This window comes from Anoplophora glabripennis, unplaced genomic scaffold, assembly GCF_000390285.2.
Source record: "Anoplophora glabripennis isolate ALB-LARVAE unplaced genomic scaffold, Agla_2.0 scaffold216, whole genome shotgun sequence".
Classification (NCBI taxonomy): domain Eukaryota; kingdom Metazoa; phylum Arthropoda; class Insecta; order Coleoptera; family Cerambycidae; genus Anoplophora; species Anoplophora glabripennis.
Window position 1 is genome coordinate 680,094 of NW_019416347.1, and position 25,357 is coordinate 705,450.

Here is a 25,357-nt window from a genome sequence, read left to right on the forward strand (position 1 = left end):
AACTAATAATAGATTGTAGAAAATTCAACAAATAATAATCAGATTTTGAACACTACAAACGTTATTGTTTTTGTTGCCAAGGAAAACAAAACTTTGATATAAACACAAAAGAACAACTGATTAATAATAAACCATTAGAAATACCAAAAAATTACAAGAAAAGCTGGTATAAAACTGAAGTAACTTTTTCATTTTTGTAAATTCAGTTACTTCAGTTACTGTCTGTGTATCTCAGAAAGTGACGTGCCTATATAAACATTAAACTACGAACTTATCAAATTTTATTTGTCCAACGTTGTATTGTATGTATTTTCCAGGTTGGTTTAGTGACTAAAATCAAATTTTTGTGTAGTATATTTATACAGATTAAAATAAAAAGTTACATTGAGAAATTGATTTCCACTACCAAAACTAACACATTTCCTTTGTAAGACATCATTCTATCAATATCTGCTACTGTATCCATAGGACAAGCAGTGGAAAAGGTATAACGGCAGCATTGTCGTAGTTTAAAATTTTCTTCCCAATCTTGAGTTCCTGTTGAAGAGAATCTTCGACATATCCTTTCATATCCAATCGTCCAAATGTTTCAAAGTAGTGATGTTTGTGTCACAATCCTGCTAAGAAAGTAGCTGCTGATCTGCGAAATGAATGACCGATATACCTACATATGTGTCTGGATTTTCTAGTTTCAGAAATTTTTGTAGGTACTTTTCCGGGTTGAACGGTACATTTTCCTTATCGGCAGTAGAGAAACAGTCGACTGGATGTTATTTTCTGCGGACACAAACTTAGATATTTTATGTCTGTGTGTCTTACGTGCAGTTTTATAAAACACTCAACTTGTGATATCTAATATCTTCATTTTCGTAGACGCTCAACGTTGAGCATTGAATACCTACTGTGCCTACATAGTCGAAGACTTTTATTTTCGTGACTGAATAACGTACCTACCACAGGTTGCAATTTATCAATATATTTATTTATATATTTATCTATTACATTAACAAAAATTTGATAAGAAACTTTAAGAGATACCAAAAAACTTCTTCCGAGTTTGTTTGTACTACATTTTCTACCCTCCAAACTTTGAATAACGAATATTCCTTGACATAAATTTCTTTAGATTTTGAAAGAAGCAATTCTAAAAATGTAGCTTCCGCTTGTAGTTAAATATGTTCTGGCAAAGATCCCATCACGTTCCACACGCGAGTCATTAAAAAAAAATGTTATTTGTTAACAACTATTCGTGACGACCGACATGAACAACCAAGACTTTACTGCTTGACTTTTGAAATTATCTCTTCAAGTTTGTTCTACGTTAAAAAAACTGTAATTGTTAGACACCTCACGTGAGAGTGAAATGCCATTTTAGCACTTCAGAATTTGCTACCTCTTACTTGCGATGGCTTATTTCAGTCACTAGTATAATATACTATTAAATCGGACAAGGCGTTTTATTGACATTGTTTGAGAAATCTTGACATCTTTTAGCCTCTAAACGTAGGAACCTAGTTTAGTTAGTTCATCTGAAATAGTGCGAATATTGCACTGAACACATAAAACAATTCTCCCTTGAAATATAAGTGATCTTGTTAGGGCAGCGTTCATAAGCGCAATTTTTTGTCCAGCGTTTTAGAAAATCTAAAATTAGAAACTATCACTGTGTGATTTAAATTTTCTTCAGGTTATGATACAACTTTCAATACATTCAAATTAAGGGGAAAAGCATATGGTTACCTCGATTAACGTTTCCTGAATTTTACACGCCTGTTGAACATACAGAAAATCGCGCACGGCACTAGAAACATAATCACACCCCCCAGAATGCTTTTAGGAAACTATTAACACATACACATTAATCACAATTATTGATTATCTTTACAAAAAACAGGAAAGAGCAGGAAAAGTATATTTTCTGATGTTTACATGTTCTCCTTGATCTTCAATGAAAAATTAAAGGAAATTGGTCTTGTTTAGAATTATGCTTCGTCACTTCTTGGATTGATCTACTTGTTATGTCATTGTGTTACTGGAAGTGCGATTTATTATCTATAAAACGCCAACCTTAATCAAATTTAACCGTTTCTGATCTGAGATCTAAATTGTGCAGAATTGTTAAACGAATACAGAGTGCAACTGCAATAAGTTATTACAAAGATTTTTATGGTGTTTCATATATGACTAGATTCAAGTCACCTTTATTGTATAAACATATTTCTTTCTATATGTATTACATACTTCCAAAATCGTATTTTTTATATTTTCATGTTTACTATAATAAAGAAATACAAGGGCTATAAAAGATATGTGGCTTTCTGTGTATAATAGCTAATAAATCCTTCTCTTTTTCAGTTACAGGCGGAATGCCCCTCCAGAGATGGATAAAAAATGGAAACATCGCGGGAGTGAACTAGTGATAGTTAAACTGATTTCGATCCTATATTGTGCCTCAATAGCAAAATCATGCGGCACAGAACAAGAAGTCAGAGACGAGAGTGTTTTAGATAGGGAACTAAAAAATTATGTTGATAGAGTGTTTAGTGTGGGGGAGTTTCGTATTGTGCCCGGGATAGAAATTGAAAGGGCGGGTAATCAGACTTATATCAGGGATGGTAGTGATAATAATAGGAATGACTGTGAACGCGGCAGAAATTACGAAACCGTTCAGGAGTATGCGGGGAAGAAACTAAACCATTACGCTCAAACCCATGTCTTATCAGTTAATTTGCAGGAAACTGCCAGATTCCTCTCCTCGGGAACAGGTAAATACAGGGTGATTCTATTATATGTAGCCAAAGTGAAACAGAAAATAGGAAATGTTATTTTTATTAAAAATATTTCTATAGACATGGCATGGTAGTAAATGTGTGCTGCCACAAACGTACCTACCTATCTCCTTAAATAATTTAGTACAGGTGTTCAGATAATAATGGCAATAATCACATGAAAGGAATAATATATAAGTAGGTATTTTAACTTTCCACTTTTTTATTGTAAAGGATATCTTGGCTGTTATAGATATTATGTAGCGTTTAGTAAAAACCTAACAATACAGTTTTCTATGCGCTAGGAAGACTTAGATTCAGATAATCATGGACAGCGTATCAATTTTCCTGGTACATAATTAAAATAAGAAAAATCTGTAAATGTTGTAAATTTCCTATAGACGCTATAGGTTGAGTATGTCTTTCGTCTTTCCACGTTTATAGTAATTGGGAAACCAAATTATTATATTCTCATTTTAAATGATGCAAAATATCAATAAAATTTGAAAGCAATTATTTTTCTGGTAATCCCAAGAAACACAAATTAAAGTAAATCAGTTTTACTAAACATTTAAAATTGTACAAAACCGACTATGAAAGTATTTTAATTATCTTTATATAACTTAAATTGTACCCTCTATAAAAATATATATCAAATATTTGTCTAAACTAACATACCATAGGTTAAAGTTCCACATCATTTGTGAAATGCTTACAAAAACACATAAATATGCAATAGTTAGTCTTAAATTGTTATAACTTTTAGTTGTTGCCTCGTCTACATAAAATTTATATAATACTATGAGTAGGTATAAAAAATAACAAATGTAATACGAAAGTATATACCTAGCTCAGTGCTTTTATAGTAAGTACTGTAATTTAATATAAAAACACTGATCTATTCTCATTACATCAAATTTTATGAATTTGGTTTATACAAGCTCTATGACGAACTTTGACAGTAGCTGGGTTAATTTCAAACATATTTTCTTATCTGAACACAGGTCCGATTCGTTTTTGTTTAGAAGTTAATATTGTTAATACTTCAATCAAAGTACTTCAATCAAAGTAGCCTGATAAATAAAAATGATTTTTTAAAAAACTTGTAACTTCTAAACCAAAACAAATCAAACCTATGTTCATATAAGAAAAATTGTTTGAAAGTAACCCAGCTACCATCTATCAAAGTTTGTCATGGAGCTTGTAGAACACCCTGTATAATGTATAACTTTTATTGTGAAAAATCGCCTCCTACAGAACATTGTCATCTAAGAAAAGGCTTTTCTAGTGGACATTGTAAAATATACGAAGACAAAAGTGTAAATATTTTAAAAACGTTTTATTTTGAAGTTATTTAAAGAATATACAGGGTGGTCCAGATTTGAAACCGGAAACCTATCTATACAATAGAACAAATTATTTAAAGCAAACGTGAGTCATTGTTTATACAAATAGAAGTAAGAACTCACTGAGCTGACTTACAAATATGGCGACCAGCGGCGGAGATACGAGGGGTCAGTACCACGAATTCAGTTAATGCTTTTTATTATCAACAGAATTTTTAAGAAACAAGATCTCGTCCATTCTGTTCGAGGAACAAGCCGTTTTAGAGTTCTAATTTTTTTATATCAAAGTAAGGCCAAGTAAATAGAAAATGCGGTTTTAAATACAGCGTGTGTCAAAAATTTAAAAAACTGTTGTTCTACATTTCTAAACGTATAAAGATCCAATTTCTGCATTAAAACCTGTACTACATTATTTTGTTACTCAGCTTTTTCACATCTTTATTCTTACGGATTCATACTGAAAAGTACTTTCTATTTCGTAAAACATACAAGTACAGATTTTTTGGTTTGAGTTATTTACAAAAAAATACTGCCTTACTCGAAATAAAGATTCATTCCTGGTTCTCCAGATTGAGTGACTTATTATTTCAATTATGTTGTTTATCATTCATCATTTGGAAATATAGATATAAATAAACTAATTAAAATTCTTTTGATTTGAATTGAGAGTTAGTAGAGCGCAAATAGAATATTTCTTACATATTTTAAACATTTATAACACAACTGACACGAACTTAAGTAAAATACTGCAAACTTCTGTATTACCTATATTCTCTTGAAAATAAATAAATTTTAAAATCCAACACTTACTTCCACTTGACAGCGCGTGCATGGTTTTTCGCAGTTGCTACTCAGATTTTAAAACTGAACGACCACGATGAGGGCTTTCGTTTTCCATATTTATACACATTAAGTGTTCTTTTCCATCTTCCTCTTTTCTTCTTTTACATTTAAAAACGTTTCTTCTTTAGAGCAGTTCTTATTTTAATTTCTTCCCTTTCGATTGCAAAATGAGTACATACCGTCATAATTCCTTCAATTACTTCGTCATCTGTGCAATATTCTTACTGATTCCAAACTGAATCTATAACTCTTTTTTCATGACATCACTGGCAGAAATCGGTCGTTCATTGCTTTCGTTTTCCGTATTTATACACATTAAGTCTTCTTTTGCACCTTCCTCTTTTCTTTCTTTATATTTAAAAATGTTTCTTCTTTAGAGCAGTCCTTATTTTAATTTCTTTCCTTTCGACTGCAAAATGAGTGCATACCCTCATAATTCCTTCAATTCCTTAGTCATCTGTGAAATATTCTCACTTATTCCAAATTGAATCTATAAATCTTCATTGATGACTTAACTGACACAGAACATTGTTGATCGGTCGTTCATTGATTTCGTTTTCCATATTTATACACATTAAGTCTTCTTTTGTAACTTCCTCTTTTCTTCCTTTATATTTAAAAATGTTTCTTCTTTAGAGCAGTCATTTTAATTTCTTTCCTTTCGACTGCAAAATGAGTGCATACCGTTATAATTCCTTCAATTCCTTGGTCATCTGTGAAATATTCTCACTTATTCCAAACTGAATCTATAAATCTTCGTTGATGACTTAACTGACACAGAACATTGTTTCTCGGTCGTTCATTGTCCCACGTCTTTTAATTACGCAATATTAATAGCTTATACAAGAATTAAAAATCACAAAACTTGTTTATGACAATATTACAATATTAGTGAGAGTTACATAAGTAAGGCATTTTTCAAGGACACCTAGTCCTTGATTTCTCTTCAGAAATTCTTCAACTATCAAAAATACCCCAATAAAATTAAATAATTAACAGCTTCACAAAATATGTTCATTTAGTCATGAAAAGTTCCACGGCTGAAAAACTCGTACCGTTCCTTATAATAACACAGGTTAAATTTATAAATATACCGGATCAAATAAACCGATGCAAGGCAAAATAAAATGATTTAAGGCAACTTACCTATATACCAATTTGCACAACTGAGGAGGAAAGCACTTAAAACAGGTGTTCCAATTTTGAAAAATATCTTTACAAATCTTTAACGTAGAACAACCAAATTTAGTAAAGAGGTTTATTACAAGCCGTAATTAATTAAGCGTAATTAATGTTAATTTATGCGTTGTAAGGAGTTGCTTGGAGAAATATACCCCAAATATATTCATATATTTTCTCCGCTGGTTGATAAAAAATCCTTCCTGCTATGTACAAATATTTTTACTCTTGTTAATTTTTGAATAAACCTCATAATTAAGAAAGGTAGTATTAATTAGAAAACTCAGTAGTAGTCTACGAATCCTATCGATTGAATAAGATAAATATTTAAATATTATTTCAATTGTGTATAAAATTCGAAACTAACGAAAGGACGTGCTATTAGTATTAAATTTCTGGAAGAAAACTGGAGAAGAAGTATGAATGAAATAATAGTTGTTCCATGTTCCAGAGTTGATAGACGTGCTCGAGAGATGGAAACGCTTTAATGTACCTACAATGTAAGGAAAATGGTTTAGCGAGCATTGAAAATGAACCACAAATCAGTATTAGACGTTATTCTCGACAAACTGAGATATTATAAATTTCTGTGCATACCCTCTTCAAAAAGTTCGAGAACTATTACCTCAAGATTCAGTTCAGCAGGTGACCTGCTGGTTTATAAGAAATTATCCTGATGAAGGTCAGGATATCAATTTTTGTAAAATAAATCTTTCTACTGCTGAGGTTTGCTTTCTCGTAGAGGAATTACGAACGAATGAAGACAAGTGCTACTATTTTCTATGGGGAATTTTAAAGGTTTTTTTTATTCTTCATCTGTTACAACCTATGAAGATTTCCGGTAACGAAGAACATTGTCTTCATCTGATAAGAATTTAGAAAAAAATTTCAACGTTACAAAATAGTGAAAACATGTACTAGTGCTAATAATATGGTATTGCACCAGGAAAATTTGCGAAAATAAAAGAGAAACTCGAAAAAAGTCCTATCCGCGAGATTATTGTAAAATTGTCTAAAGGAACATAATACAAGACATCTCTTATCTCGTGAGTCAAAAACTTTTATTAGCTAAATTTTCTATTTAAACAAATAACTGAGGAAAACAGTTTTTTCACTTTGCAGGGAAAACCATCAATTTTAGCGAAAAGTGATTCACAGGCAACTTATAGGGAGTAAAATTATCTACAAAATGAGACTTGTTAAATTAAAATCGGTTAATAAACAAAAAAGTTTTTGTAAAAAAAACAAGAAAAGTGCCCATTCTTTAATTTGTTTATAACTATCGCATTTATTGTTAAAATTTTATAAAACCTATGACAAGTTGAGGGTTTTGTCATACTTTAAAAGTGTGCCAAAAGTGGGCGCTGTAGGTGCAATAGTTTTCGCACAATTCTATTTGTTTATAGCGGAGGCTCCAAAAGTTATGAACTTTAAGCCTCTGTACAGGCGTTAATTTTCAATCAAACATGATTCTGAAAGCGTCATTGTAATCTTAAAGACGTAATTAAGCGACCTATTAAAAAATATCACCGGTTTTTTGACATTAACATTCACAAATTGTACATTAAAAAACCGTGCGTTTTTCGCTTATAAACAATTTGAATAACATTGTTGCTATTTATGCTATCTCACCGAAAATAGATGCAATGGATAGCCTGCAAAAAAATATAGTTTTAAAATTAAAAAGTACCCTCTACGACCAACAGGTGCCCACTCTTGGCACACTTTTGAAGTATGACAAAACCCTCAACTTCTCATAGGTTTTATAAAATTTTAACAATAAATGAGATAGTTATAAACAAATTAAAAAATGGGTACTTTTCTTGTTTTTTTGCAATATTTTTTTTGTTTATTAACCGATTTTGATTTAACAAATCTAATTTTGTAGATAATTTTACTCCCTACAAGCTCTCTGTGAGACACTTTTCGCTAAAATTGACGGTTTTTCCTGCCAACTGAAAAAACTGTTTTCCTCACTTATTTGTTTAAATAGAAAAGTTAGCTAATAAAAGTTTTTGACTCACGAGATGAGAGATGTCTTGTATTATGTTCCTTTAGACAATTTTACAATAATCTCGCGGATAGGACTTTTTCGAGTAAAAATTTAATTTGTTTGGTCTATATGTGTTTTTTAAAAATATGTGTGAAATTATTTTATAACTGAATGTAACATTATAAAACATCATTACTGGTAACTGAACGTTGTGAACAATTTCTTTAAATTTATAAAAGTTATTTAATATTGACGGTATATTGAAGCATTATTTCATTTAACTGTATCAGTTTTATTGAAACAGCTACTAATCAACAAAATTTATAATTTCATTATTCCAATTAAACATAATTTGTTCACATTTATTTATGGTTAGTTAACACCTTAGGCTAAATCGTGTATTAATTTTAGTTGAGGAGTTTTTTCCAAAATTTAGACACCACTTTGGGGGATTATATTTCTCAGGACAGCAAGTTGGTATATAGGTAAGTTACCTTAAATAATCTTAATTCAGGTCAATTAATTTGCGATTAATGTTGTATAATCCGTACTTCCAATACTACAAGGTCACACAAATTGTAATATATTGAAAAAATATACATTCCCCATGAAAATTTATAAAAACATATATTTATCTTTAAAGCTTGCTTCACGGAATTAATACAAATTTTATTAATTTCTTTTCAGTATCTTCTAATTATTTAATTTATCTATTAATATCGAAAACATTTTTTTTTAAAGCAGAAAAGTAAAATTAATAATTATTTAATTGGCTTTCTGCATTTTGAATTCAAAGGAAACAAAATATTAACGACATTATTATAATTTGCGTTATGTTTACGACAATAACGAATAAAATTTAATAAGTTTAATAATTCCTAGTGATATGTGGATTTTTCCACAGCGAATTCTGTAAAACTCTTAAGGAATAACACAAAAAACCTTTCAAATAATTTCAAACTAGCCCCAAGATTAAATCAGGAAAATGAGAGATTTTTGCCACGGAAAAAGTAATTTAATGGTATCTAACAAATAGCATTTCACATAGGCCCGTACATAATCTGTCATCGGAAGTCAAAGGTTGTTTGCAACGTGTTGCGCCGATGTGTGGAATCTGTGTTCGCAACTGTGTGTTTAAATTTGAACCGACATAATATCTTCAACATGTTGATAATATGCAGCAGGCAAATGTCATTCATGCAGTCGCTTGGATTATTAAAGACAATTACATAGAGAGCTCGCTTTGCTAGATAAATTCAACTTAACAGCTGATGAGAAAATTCTTCAGTGACAAAATGTGGCTCAGCTATAACGATATACGCAAAATAGTATACTCTGTCTTTACATCTTTACTTAAAACCAACACTTTAGTAATGCGTATTTTTTCAATCCATATCAAAACTCTTAACGAAATATGACATATTAAAACTAAAGTTACAAAATGTATTGGAACCACTTGATATTATTTCCCCGGAAAACGGTAAAATTAAAACCTGAAAATTTCACTTTAATTTCAAAAATTTCAACTTCAAATTATTTTCGATTTATTTTCGAGAAATTGATATATTTTAAAATTGAGCAGTTTTAAACTAATATACCCTTGTGTTCTAGATATGTCTAACAGTTTTCGAGGCAGCAAATTATCAAATCATTCTAATCCCATTTTAAACACCCTTTACACCAACAAAAGCCGTCAACCCGTCAATTAATTTAAAGCCCTTTTAATGGTCAATTCGAAGGCATACATTTTTAGGTATACAGTGAATTTGACCTAAAAAATAAATTTTCAACGTATTTACCTATTTTCACTTTAAACGCACTTATTTTTAAAAGTTTAACAGTTAGTTTAGGTGTCCTTGAAAATAAATTTACATGTCCACAAATTGTGACGATGTTCTAAAAGCTATAGGAATACAGACTTGGAGAATTTTAACCGGCAGACCTTGTATAGTAGATATATTTTTATTATTATATAGATAGATATTGATATAGATAGATATATGGTACAGAGTGTGTTTAATTTCTCACATTGCACACAGTTTTGGGGAACGTCAGCCGACCTCAGCCTGGGAGCAGAGCTGTCAACGCCTTCAGATCTAAGAACACGGATCATAAAAAGAGGCATTTTGTTACTCAAACTGTTTATAGTCGAGTTTATTACCGTAAATAACAAAATACATTGTCATATTGTTAAATATATGATATGTGAGATTTGAAGACGTCAATTGCAATACCACAAGAGTCCTGACGGTTACAAATGACAAAATTGGTGGATGTGTTCAAGCTTCCCTTAACTTAGCTAAATGCTTTAACAACTGTCGAATTACATTGGCAACCATTTGATTGCATTAGTAAATGTTCTTTAAGTTTTGATAGAGAAATTAAAGTTATATGATCAACTCGCTCCTGTTCCGTGACTTTCTCATCCAGTTACTTACTTTTTGTATAAATTCTATCACATGATCTTGCCACCTAGTTCTAGTTCTTCCATTTGGTCTGGTTTCCACAAGCTTCCAACCAACTTATTTTTCCTTATTAAACCATCTCGTTCTCTATTTTGACTGCTCTAACAGAGCAGATCTTTTATAAATTTGGAATGCCCTCTCCGTTAATAAGTTATCTGATCTAATAGTTCTTAAGTTGTTTAGTTTCTCTTTGAGTCTCTTTCGGTACCATGATTTTCCTTACGATCTTTCCTTTCATTATGTTCGACCCACAACTTTTCCTTTGAGTCACATTGGTTCAGCAACATATGTTATTGACATTTTATTCACTTAAATTAGAGATAATGAAAAATGGAATGCAAAAATAATATAAAAATTTATTTTAAGAAAAATATATTAATAATTTATTAGGCTTCTTCTAAATTAAAAATATAGTAGGTACCTTGTACGAAAAATAATCATATAATACTTCACTGTGCTTTTACTATGAGATGACAGACAAAATGGAACATTAAAAATGCGTGAGTTGAATATGTAAGTCATATATAAATAATTTCAAAGCTAAAATCCAATTAGACAAGTGTCAACCAACAAAACTTCCAGAACGTACCTTGGTATAACTGTTTAATGAAGTAGAATAAAAAAGTTACATATATTCCATACAATGGACTAAAAAGGATATGAGCAAATATAACTCGCACGTGTAACTGCACAAATCGACAAACAGCAATTTATTTTCCGACATGCCAGTTAACATGCTAATTTGAATGTTCAGAGTCATTTGTTTATGCTAAAATGTAGCTGTTTTCTAGAAAATCGATGATCCGGTTAAAATCCTTGTTCTTCCTCTGGTTTTATTTATTTTTTGGGGAGAATTGAAATATATTTCTAAGATTTATTCAGATATACATACAAAATTAAAAGTTTTGAAAATAATTATCGTCACTATTAGTACCTACTGACTATACAATGCAGGACATAAATTGTATTTTATTCATTTCATTTGAAAATGTGTGGATCGTATCATATGAAGTCCGAACGCGTTGAGGCACATCTCCGTGAGTGCGATGCGTGCAACTGACATCTATCGGAAATACCAGCTACATGTAATTGTCAGCATCAGAAATCGGGTTTTGCACTGCAGGCCGTATGTAGGTCCGACTCGTCAGTAAAATGTCCGAATAAACACAACACAGACCAAATAATATTACATAATTTGAGTATACATGATAGATGATTCATTTTATATATCTTTTTATTTTATTAAAAGTTATACTGAATTTATTAAATAATCCATAACGGCACAAGGAAATATGGTATTGCCTACAACTAACCCAGTTGAATACGCTGCAAATTATGTTTATAAATAAAAAATAATCTAATGTATCACTTACGGGTGAGTGCTGACTAGTTACTTGGATGGTTGACCATCCGGGGAAGGCTCGCGATGCTCGTCTACCTCTAGTGGTTTGTATGGGCGTTTTCACATATACCGATAGCGACACCGATACGACATCAGCACAGCACCGATACCGACACAAAATCAGCGACGACGCGAGTGGAGTAGCCTGTCACGACACGATACCGATATATCGGCGAGTGTGAAAACATGACCATTTATTTATATGAGATTACGCATCCACCGACATCGTTGTCGTTGTCGTGCCGGTGTCGTGTCAGCCAGTGTGAAAACGGCCTATGACGGTGTATTCGCACAAGCTCTACAAATTTTGGCAAGGTTTGTATAGAAAGACATACATTTTAAAAATGTTATGAAGTATATTTTAAACATGATAATAATGAAATAATGATGGAACAGTAAACAATCTTCATTTTGATTATATGTTTTATATATACAAAATCCTTCAGACAAAATAACTAATGTTTTCGGGAATGAATCAAACATATACCTAAATTGCAAATGAAAATATAAAATTTATTAATAATTTATACACCATAAACGTAAAAGATAAAGATGATTTTTTTAAAAAAGAAGCAATGTTGTTTATATTATACCACTTTGTAATAATAATTGTGTATTACAATTATGTAGACCAAATCTAAATTGACTCATCATATATCTCTCTAACTATAAAACTAATATTTAAAATAATAAACGTAATTGTGCTTGGCGCATAAATAGCTAATAGTTTTAGATATGTTAGTTATTAACAATGACTTTGGTATTCGATGTAAATAAAAACATGTTTTTAACAAAGTATATACCTACATAGATATATATTTCTTTAATGAAAATAAATATTTAAACGAGAAGAATATAATAATAACAGTAACACTAACAATGACAATAATAATAATAAAAGATAATAATAATCATAATAATATAAATTCACAAATTAAGGAAGTTTATATAATTTACTCAAAGTTAAACTGACCATTGCAATGAACGATAATAACTCGGTTGAAATCAGTAAATTAATCCCTGCAACTATTGAGTTATATTAGGCTGTTTGCAAGTAAACTCAGTACTCAGTGATGTTTTACGAGCAACAACAAAAAATCGAACGAAGCACCTGCGGGAACAATTGAAATTCACGCATGCGTTCTAAATGCTACTACCATTTATTAGCAACAACAAACAATTTAAATTTGTATAAAAAACTCAATCTAGACAGAAACACGTGTAATAGACAAATACGTATTGTCTAATGGCTAATAAATGGTAGTAGCATTTAGAAGTTTTAGAACGCATGCGCATGCGCGCATCCGTGAATTTCAATTGTTCCCGCAGGTGCTTCGTTCGATTTTTTGCTGTTGCTCGTAAAACATCACTGAGTTTATTTGCAAACAGCCTAATATGACTCAATAGTTGCAGGGATTAATTGACTAATTTCAACCGACTTATTATCGATTCGTTTAAATATTTATTTTCATTAAAAAAATATATATCTATGTATATACTTTGTTAAAAACGTGTTTTTATTTACATCGAATAAAAAAGTGTCATTATTTTATTAATAACTAACATCTAAATTAATTGAAAAATATTAGCTGTTTACGCACCAAGCACCATTACATTTATTATTTTTAATATTAGTTCTATAGTTAGAGAGATAGCAGATGATGAATGAATTTAGATGTTGAGATGTTTGATCTACATACTGTAATACACAACAAAGTGGTATAATATAAACAACATTGCTTCTTTTTTAAGAAAATCATCTTTATCTTTTACGTTTATGGTGTATAAATTATTAATAAATGTTATGTTTTTATTTGCAATTTAGGTAGTATATAATTGATTCATTTTCGAAAACATTATTTATTTTATCTGAAAGTCTTTGTATATACCTGTAAATATATCATTATTTCATTATCATCATGATTAAAATATGTATGAAATATAAAGAAGAGGCCATTGCGTTTTAAAACCATGTTTGATGCGGCCTTCCGAAACACCCTGTATACTTCATAACATTTTAAAAATGTCCCCCTTAAGGCGCCTCTCAATGCCTCAAAAAAATATTTTCTATCCGCATGGCATAGAAGTAATATAATCACTCTTAGCCCGCCCTGTATGTATTCAATTTACGACAATATTTATAAATGAATATCCCGAGTAAAGGAAAAAAAATTAAATATGCAGGTTGTGAACAATAGTTAAAAGAGTAAATGGTTTTTAACATTTTATTTTAAAAAATTTTTTCAATATTCTGATTTAACTAACCAAGGAAATGTTACATTACAAATCACTAAAATAATAATTTTCAAAAATATCAAATGCAACTGGTATCAGACTAATAATTATTAATTACCCTATTGTACTATCAGAGTTTTTGGTGCCACGGTGTAGTATATCTCCACACCCCACTCCCAGTCCGAAACATTCCGTAATTATTTGTGGTGGGGTGCGATAGAATGAGAGCGACCAAACTGATAGGGACTTTAAGTTACCCATCATTGTACAATTCATTCAGTAGTGTAAACATTAAGAACTTTTTGATGAAGAACCACTATGTCGAAGTTATCCAAACAAATTGTTTTCTTAAGTTTCTTTTTAGACGTTTCAAATCCGCCTTGTTCACCATCCTGAATGTTTTTCGTTCTTTTCAGGATATTTTACGATTATTATATTTCTTCAGAGCTTTGATCGGTTCATTTGCTTCCACTTCGCGTTGCATGAAGTGGATTATGTTTTCAATCACCTATGCTGTAGATGTAAATCACATGATGAAGATAAGTATCACTAATGTCGAACTGTTTAAAGTTTGCGCTAGATAATGATTATGCAGTTTCTTAGGAAATATTGTACTAAACAGTGGTTGTACCCTAGTAAATATTTACCTAAATTCGACCCTGTTAGGTATATTACGCCTATCATCGAATTTTAATCGGCCTACATTTATACCATACTGAGTTCTGAAAAATTAAAATTTAAAATGCTACTTCAAAAGCCATTATTTTTATCACGATGTATCAACGAGATTTCATTTTCTTTGATTCTTTTTAATTATAAAAGCCCATGTTTCTGCTATGCTGAAACTCTCAGTTCATTGTCATGAAGATTCAGAACAGAACCGACAGCGTACGTTATTGTTTATACGTTGATGTACGTACAATTATATAATGTCGGGCATACATTATATAATTGTACGTACTCTATTTAAAGCACCAATACAACAAAAAAGAAAGATGAAACCTGAAAATGTAACCCTTGGGAGTCACATCATTTTGTAGAGGATTATGATTTCTAAGCTCACAAAGGGAACATTTATGAAAAAAATTATTAAAAACAAAGATCAGCTCAACCAGAAAAACTCCACCCTCATATATATTAATACCTATTACAATGACCAAAAATATTTAAATTAAAAAAAATTGTCTTGAATCTACAGCGTGTCCCGCTGTAATGTCCGGAAGAGGGAAAAGTTTTTATTTGTGGGTTTACGGCAAAAAGTCATTATTTGTAAAAACTCCTACTTGTTCCAAAACGGTCAAGACTGTTAAAATATTTGTCATTTTTTATACAGGGTGTTCAGTATTTAGAAAAGTATTGTTAGTCGCCAAGAGTAAGTACCGTTATTTTTGACAATATCGAAAAATATTATCAGGGATGTCATTTAGGATCCACAGGGGATTAAAATTTTATTATTATTTTTTTTAACAATGCGAGCAGCTAATTTGTATGTACCGTACCACTTTATTTGATATTTGTAAAAAAGGCAATAATCAATTTCTTTAATTTTATTTTTATTAAGTCAATTAATTGCTAATAATATGAAAATTTACATAAACAATATTAGCAATTGTTTCTCTTATTCTGTTTTTTAGTGTCCACATTATTACCAAGCGGTTCAGCATAAACTTTTTGTTTTAGATTGCCCCACAAATAATTATTATTGTCAGATCAGGACTTCTAGGAGGCCATAGAACAGGACCTAATCGTCTTATCGATCTTTAAAATGTTGGTCCAACCATTCTCTAACCATAATTTTATAATGAGATGGATGACCATCTTGTTGACCTCTTCCGGACATTATAGCGGGACACGCTGTATATCGTTAGTAACTTAAAAATGTGTCAGCTAACTATTGGTTTTGTGGTAAAATTGATAAAAACTGAGAAATTTGAAGAAAAACACAAAAAAGTGGGTTTTCTTATCCCAAAACGTCAACAGTTATTTGAAAGATGTGTTTAAAATTTAGATATTGCATATACATATTATTTAAAAATTGTATTAAAAATAGTTTTAATAATAATAAAAAAGTTCTTATTAATGTTATACCTATTGAATAAGGCTGGAAGCATGCTTTAACTTTTTGTGATTTTTTACGTTAGTAACCGTTATTAGAAATGTAATGTATGTAAATATTGTAAATTAATAATAGTTTATAGAATCACCCCGTGAACGTATATGATAGATAGTCATGAAAAAGCGTTCTATCCGAATATGTAGAAATATATATCATGTTCTATTAAAGAAAAAGGTTTAATAAATATTTCCAAAATGCAAAATTCAAATGTTTTTTAAACAATGAACGACCCTCTACATATATACAAATATGTTTCGAGTTTTTCAACTGAATATTGAAAACTGAAAACTAGATACATGCTTATTTTCTATAAACTATATTTTACATGTTTAAGGGAAGGAATTTTAGGAAATACGTTTAAATTATGTTAAAAAATGCCTGGCTTATGAGAGACAAAGCATAGGTCATAGGTCATGTCCGTCTATTCAGAACCAAGCTAGCTACGTATGTATATCAACCAAACCACAATAAGTGGTTTGAAAAATATCTTCGTTTATTCATAAACTAACTTTTGCCAGTGGCTATCTATTTTAAATCAATTGAATTAAATATCAAACAAATGACGAATCGTGAATAATATTTCTTGATAATTTTATCCCTATATAATTATCAAATAAAACTTGAATTATTTTATTTGTGTTTATTAGAAGACATAAAGTGACAATTAACTTATTTCAGTAATTCTATGAACTAATTATTCGTTACTAAAGATGAAAAAAGCCTCATATATTACATATTCTTACTTTATTTTTGTCTTTATCCTATGGTATGTAAAACCTTGCAGTTTATTCCACTGTTTTGAAAAGGCAATTTGAAGTAAAAATGGGTCAGTTTTTTTAGTACAAATACCTATGTAACCAGAATTGTTTCGATTTCTGTCCCTGACTGCAACAATCATATTTTAAATTAAAACTAATACAACTGATTAACTGATATCAATATAGTTAATGCTTCCTGAAATACATATGAAAAACGAAGCTGTATGAAGTTGTAACTATATCAAATTGAAAAATTTTGAATTATATACAGGGTGTCCGCAAATTTCACCGACAACGTTTAACTGTATATTCACGACGTTAAATAAATACGATCTACAAAAAAAATGTTAAATAAAAAGTTTTAAGTTTTTGAGTTACAGGCCTTCAAGGTTGTCAAAAACAAAACTAATTTAATTAATAACTTCACATCCTTTTACCGATCGCGTTAAAATTTAGCACATTTATTTGGTCTATTATGGCATATTATTTCTTAAAGCTTTAGTCAAATCGATATACTGGGTGATAGCCCCCTTTTAGTGGTCAAAAATTTTACAGGGGTTGTATTTTTTTAAAATGGGCAGCAACATTGAAAAGGTCGTTTTATTTAAAGAAAATATTGTCTCATGAGAAAATCGACTACAGAAAGCCATTCTTGAGAAAAATGGTATTAATTGTAGGTCTGTACGTTTCGGTTTGCGTAGCAGAGTCACGGATTTAAAATTTTGAGTTCAGTAGGCGTTGAAAACAAGATATTGATTGCTGTAGCTATCAGGTAATATCATTATTGCTGTGTTTCTTTAGGATTCTCATCACTACACACATGCAAATTATGAAGTGTCCGCAGTGTATCAAGACAATTAGATGTGTGTAAAACTAATGTTCACAAAACTTTAAAAAGCAACTTCTTCGGCCATTTCATTTAACTCCTGCTCAAGAACTTGAAAGTTTAGATCCCAACGCACGTTTACACTTTTGCCGCTGGTTGGTAAATGGCTTCGCAGAAGATAATAGTTCTCTTAAAATTGTTTTGTACTGACGAAAATTGTTTTACAAGGAACGGAGTTGTAAATTTTCATAGTTTGCATGTGTGGACTGATGAGAATCCTAAAGAAATATAACAATAATGACATTACCTGATAGCCACAGCAATCAACATCTTGTTTTCGTCGCCTACTGAACTCAAAGTTTTAGATCCGTGACACTGCTGCGCAAATCGAAACATACAGACTTGCAAATAATGCAATTTTTCCCAAGAATGGCTTTCCGTATTCGATTTTCTCAACAGACAATATTTTTTTTTAAATAAAACGACTTTTTCAATGTTACTACCCGTTTTAAAAAAATACGACCACTGTAAAGTTTTGACAGCTAAAAGGGAGAGGTAACCGGAGAAAACTATAACCCAGTATACCGATTTGACTAAAGTTTTAAGAAATAATACGCCATAATAGTCCAAATAAATGTCCCAAATTTTAACGCGATAGGTGAAAGGGTTATGAAGTTATTAATTAAATTAGTTTTATTTTTGACAATGTTGAAGGCTTGTAACTCGAAAACTAGATATTTTTTATTGATTTTTTTTTCATAAATCGTATTTATTTGTGGTCGTAAATTACGTATCGTAATTACGCGGTAGGTGCAACCTCCAATCAAATATTTTGTCTGGTTGAAGAAAAATGTTGCATCTTCTGAAAAGATTTCTAAACTTCTTTAATACTATATTAAACAAAACTAATTATTTATTTTTATTAAAACTATAATACTTGGATAAACGAGCTATTACTTTACCATGCCATAAAAAATCATAAACGAATAATTTTCGTTGAAACTTTTTTAGTTATCATTAAATAGTCTCCACCACTGTATAATAAATATCGATTATACGCCTTTACCCTCTTTTTCTTAAAGGCAAAGTCGTGGAAGACAAATCTTTTCATCTTTCAATGTACAAAATAAAAAATTCATTTAACATTAATTTAACTTTATAGGAGATGGCGGCAAGAGCTCCTTCTTGACTGGATTCGGGATGGGCTTCCTAGCTTTTGCTCTAAAAAAGCTCTTACTACCGGTGTTCATCGGAGCGCAGCTAATAAAAAGTGTGTTAATAGCAATGTTTCTCCCGTCCATCTTAGGAGGCTTAGGCAAACTTGTTGGAAAGGGATTATCCACATTTTCGGGCGTTTCTGGAGCTTCCGCTGGAATTAACAACAACAATCAATATAATCAACTGGAAGACTTCGAATTTAAGGATACGGACCCTTACAATAACGATGCTGCAGCTGATTATAGTGCTGATGCCAGTGCCATCAACCAGCTGGGTGTTGATGGTGATGGTAGCACCGTGTCTCCATCGAATTCAAGGTAATTATAAAATCATAAATTATTTTAAGGATGTTAACGTAATTTGCAATTTCAGTTTTCTGAGTTCGAATAAATAGCGATCTTTCGCGATTTTTCAAGATTGATTCTTCTCGTAAGAACATACAGTGTTGTTTTTTTTTTCTAAAATGATTTCTGAGAATCATATGATTCTTCAAAGTTATAGACTTCAAAGCTGCAGTGCTATTCCTTCATAGTAGTAACAGATATGTACAAAAATTAACCAGTAGCGTCGGAATCAGACGTCCGAAGGATTTCATCTGTTAAAAAAGGTTATTTATGCAGCAGAGATACTGCCTGTGATGCAGATTTTAATACCTTAATTCCAGTGGAAGATTCTGTGCTTTGTGAGACTAAACAAAAATTAAATAGGACACCATACAGGGTGTCTTATTTAATGACTAGACATTCTCAACTTTTATATACGATTTTAACGAACTCAATCATACAAATACTGCTCAGATAACACCTACAAACTTTTAAAAAACTATAGGTATGCTAGAAACGTGTAAATTTGTACAGGGATGCCATGAGTAAGAGTTTGCTTCAACTTTTCTCTCAAGAAATACCCATTTCACCAAAAAATTGTCAGAGGTTACCTAACATTAAATTGCGAGTATAAAATGACCAGGGCATATTTCCAATATATTTTTATCACTTCTATCAACCAAAAGAAGTTCGTAAAATCTGTTAACAGATATAAAAATTAAGAAAGTTAGTAGTTCTTGTGAAAAACAATGTGTAGATAAAAAAAATAGTTTTGTAATAATTTCTCAAAAATAGAGATGCTTTGTTATAGAAGATGTAATAAAAGTGATGCATGATTTTGTACATTAACTTTAAATTATATTGATACTAATATGTTACGTTGCGAACAATGTTGTTATAATTTATGGATTTTTATTCGTGAATGTATGCTAAAAAATCTCAAAAGGCACAAAAACTTTTATTGGAAAAAGTCTTTCTAAATACCTGTTACATCAAATATATTTTTCTGAAACGCTTCGGATGCCATTGACTATTTTTTCCAAATTAAGCAAGTAGATATGGTTAAATGCTCTATAATAAAATAATATATTAATGCCCATATTTTCTCCAGTTCTTGAGTCTTGACAATTATTTTATTTCTATTAGAAGCAAATTATTCTAGGAAAATATTTTTATAAATTAAATTTTTATTGTACACAATTTATTTTGTATTGGCCCTTTTTTTCTATAAACATAATGGCTATCTGCCATTTGCCATTTCCATGCTGATCTATCAAGTGAACAAAAAAAAGACCCAAGTTTTGTTTTCTTTGATCTCCAACATTATAAAAGTGAATAAATTTCAAAAGAAAATACAACTCAGGATAAGGATTGATATAAAGAAATATCAATTGGTTATTAGCTGCTGACTGAATATAAAAAATTACGAAATATATTATACTTACGATTCATTATTTCAATTTCACGTCAGATTCAAAATTACATCTTGATTTTATTTTGTACTTTACCACTCCATTCAAAAGGTTAAAGGATTTGAGTCTACTTTTTTGTAACTTCTTTTACTTGACTAAATACTAACTGTCTAAACTTTAATAAGTAAAACTAATGATAGACAGAATTTTTAATTAATTTAACAATTATTATTGCCTAATTCTAAATTATTCTGTTACTAGAAATCTCTATAATTTGAACATTTATTATTATGTTCCTATCGATTAGTATGTAAATTATATCTACAATTGCGACATTAACAACTAATATTTTTTTTAGATATTTAAGACTTAAATGACTTATTAAGCCCTTATTATACAGGGTGGTCCGAATTTTATGCAGGAAACTTCGAGGACAAATAGATCTTTTTAAAATAATAGGAGTTTGCCTTATAAACATAGTTCTGCAACGGCCTCGTTTTAGAGATACAGGGTGTTGAAGTTGTTAAAAAAAAATCATTTTTTATTTGTATCTCTGGAATCTATTAACCGATCTCAATAAAATTTGGTACATATAATGTATGATAGTAGACCTTGTGTTTCCTAAAATATGAGCCCTAAAGGTTGAACAAGTGGTGTACAACTGGACAGGGGCCACCCCCTTTTTATAAAAAAAAAACCTGCGCCATTGTATTTTTTACAAGTTATTGTAACGGAATTATATTCTAATGCACTAACTACGTAAAAAAGTTAACTTGAATTTTTCTCCTAAGATTCACCATTTTCAAGTTATTTATACCAATACAATCCTCGTATGGTAGACACTTCAAACCATAATGTTACAAGCATATTTATGTTTATGCTTAAAAGTAAGTTAAATTTGTAAGCACATCAACAATATTCTTTCCATATCACCTGTGAGGTAGTGTTCCTGGTGTATTTTAGTTTTCCCTGGAGGCCTAATCTTTACAAATAAGAATAATGTATCAAAATAATAATAAAAATACATTTACCAAGCAACAACAACTAAACAAGAAAAAAAATTAACGTTACGTATTTAGAGCAATTGTTCAAAATGCGAACCACCCACATCCATACATTTCTGACATCTTCTATTAATGGAACTAATTGAAGCGAATAACATGTGGTGGTTTTCTTTTAATTCATTACACCTGCGTTCTATTCGCTACAGTAGTTGTAGTCTAGTATCTATTGGAGTAAACTTTACTTTTCAGATAGGTAACCCCAAACATCCATGGGGTTTAGATCTGGCGATCTGGCTGGCCGAGACACTGGACCCTCTCCAATATTATGGTTGACATTGGTATTTGGTATTCTGCCTATCCATCACCCCATATAATTTTCATTAAGCCATTCTTGTATTATTCTCCATCCAGTTTTTTGTCGTATGGAACATCCTCTAATAATTCAAATAGAGATAGTTTTCTAGAAAGTTTAGATATGGCTGGGAATTTAAATTTAAATGGTGTGGCAAAAAGAAAGGTCCACATACTTTATTGCGAATTATTCCGAGCCATACTTTCACAGAAAATTCGTGTTGAAAAGATTTTGTCCGAATTTCATGAGGATTTTCTTGTGACCAAACATGCAAATTGTGAAAATTCACTACCCCTCGCTTTGAGAACGAAGCCTCATCGGTCCAAAGTATTTCTAGTAAGAAATTCTGCTAAAAATTCAGGCGCCTCTCTGCAGCTCCCGGAAGTAAATTTTGCACAGGTACGAATTTTTACCATGCTTATGTAGAACTTTTCAAATTTTCGATTTACTCACTTCAAGTTGCCGAGACAAACATCGTCGTCAAATACTCTTAAAATTTCATTTTTGTGCCTTTCATTACTCCGTCGTGATTTTCCAAATATCGTTTTAATCCAAAAAGATGAAAGCGACGAGTGTAAAGAATTTTGTTGATATGCTTACAAATTGCACTTATTTTTAAGCATAAACATAAATATTCTTATAATATTATGGTTAGAACTGTAGAAGTGTCTGCTACAAGGGGATTGTGCTAGTATGAATAACTCGAGAACGGTGAACATTAGGGAAAAAATTCAATTTACCGTTTTTACGTATTTTGTGTAATAGAATATAAATCCGTTACAATAGCGTGTAAAAAAAGACAGTGGCGTAGGTTTTTTTTATCAAAAAGGGGGTGACCTTGTCCAGTTGTACACCACGAGTTGAATCTTTAGAGCTCATATTTTAGGAAATACAAGACCTACTATCATACATTATCTGTACTAAATTTTATTGAAATCGGTTAATAGATTCCGGAGATATAAGCAAAAAATCAATTTTTTTAACAACTTCAACACCCTGTATCTCTAAAACGAGACCGTTCCAGACCAACGTTTATAAGGCAAACACCTATTATTTTAAAGAGATCTATCTACCCTCGAAGTTTCCTGCATAAAATTCGGACCACCATGTATACTAATAGTGTTTTTGCGTCTGTATTGCAAATGTTGTATATTCTATAACCTCATAAAACTGAATATCATGTTATCGTCATTGATTTTATTAGTTTTGCAAGCTTTTGTGACATCCTCAATGACTATGTGAGATAGTTCAACTACTAGATACTGATTCAATACTGATACAAAATAGTTGATTCCACTACTTTGCCATGAACTCTTGTAGAATTTGAATAAACAACGAATGACATTTGTACTATTTGGGTAGCGAAGTAAATTAAATTTTACCGCATCCATGAAATTATATTCCGTTTTGTATGACCCTTCAAAGACTTCCACAAACGCATGAGTTATTTTAACTGTAACTCGAATAAATTTAAATAACTGGTATTTATGTTAAAGATTGAAATACGTATATTAAAAAGAAAGCAGCATGTCAGTGTCTCTCGCATGCCAAATTGACGGTAATCAAATTCACCAGGCAGAAAAACAATACTTCCAAATACGCCCTCAGCTTTTGTCCTCCACTTCCGCGCGGTCTGTTTTTAGTCTAATTTCTCGCATGAACTGTTTTCCTAAAATGTATTTACTTAGGTTAACCAAATGGGATGTGAAATAAGACGTTTATATTAAAATTAAGTAAAAATTGGGGATCAAGCAAATGATTCTAAGATCCGCAGTTTACTTAAGTTGATGATATCCCTCATCAATCCCAAACGCAGCCTCTAGAGGAAATGTGGTAAATATTCATTGATATTCGACGTTATTTCAAAAAGGAACAGCAAACCGAAAATACATTTGTTGTATCAATCGTTCCTCTTCCATCATATGTGTAACTGATAAATACTAATAATTCATTAGCACTATATTGTAATAAATGATAAATTGCAAGGAATCATTTTATATTGTATAGGCAATATTAACCAAAAATTTTTTTTCAACCTTTGTGATATCTCTAATGATTACTGCTCTACTCTAATAATATGAAGGTGGGCAGAGAGAAAATTTTCCAATTTAAATACTGTATGTATATCATAAAGCTTCAATACAAAACATGTAGCTACTTCTTTAAAATCGTGATCAGTAGGTACTGTCTGTTATTCTTAAATTTGAAGAGGGTATCTACAGTTTCTGTTAGACATTTGACATTTACCCATGCTTTTGTGTAATAAACTATTATGAAAGACTGTGTGACAAGGGTTTAACAAGATAAATATTAAAAAATATATCATTCATTCATTTTCTCTTATATTGATATTCGGTTTATGATTTAGAGCCCAGATTTATAAAGGGTTATAATAACAAAGAACTAGTGTACTAGCAAAGATTCTAAAATTCAAGTATATACAGGACGTCCCGTTCAAAAAACTTGTGCGCAAGTTCCTCATGGGAAAATCATAGGAGTAGTTCATGTAGCGTTTTTTTCTTAAACGCCCTATTTTCGAGATACAGTGTGTTGAATTTGTTACTTTTCAAATGGTGTTCCTTAATTATCTTTAAATCGGCTAAAGATAAAAATGTCAAAATTTATACACCACTAAACATCAACTGTTCGTTAAGAATACTGTGTAAACGGTTTCTTTCTGATAAGCAGTGTCGCCGATACAGGTAATTGAAAGGGCACAATAAAAAAAATATGTTAAAAGTCGAAATTTCTTACATTTCTAAACGATTTTATAAACTCTAAAGCATACTACAAAAATATACTTGTCGAAATTCGATAGCATGTACATTTTCGAGAAAAATGAAGTTGCACGTATATCCAAACCAGTCGTTGTAGTCCAGTTCCTGGGCCCGCACGTTCGCCTGACTTAAATAGTCTGGACTTTTTCTTGTGGGGTTATATCAAGGAGCGAGTATACGAAGTACCACCAACGGATATTCAAGATTTAAATGAAAAGATTCAAAACGAGTTTCTAACTATAACGCCTCAAATGTTAAGAAATGTCCACATTCATTTTCATCGTAGATTAATGCTTTGCGTGTAGAAAACAACGGTTGACAGTTTGAACATTTATTTTAA

At 30.8% G+C, this 25,357-nt stretch overlaps 1 protein-coding gene across 1 annotated transcript in view; it reads left to right on the top strand.

Moving 5' to 3' along the window:
* The window catches only part of LOC108905934, a 117,068-nt gene that overhangs the window by 57,062 nt on the left and 34,649 nt on the right, over nt 1–25,357 (top strand). Inside the window, exons 2-3 of the mRNA XM_023454193.1 lie at nt 2,356–2,765; nt 19,097–19,466. Coding sequence (XP_023309961.1) covers nt 2,381–2,765; nt 19,097–19,466 — 755 coding nt within the window. The 5' untranslated portion in view covers nt 2,356–2,380. The remainder of the gene's footprint in view (nt 1–2,355; nt 2,766–19,096; nt 19,467–25,357) is intronic.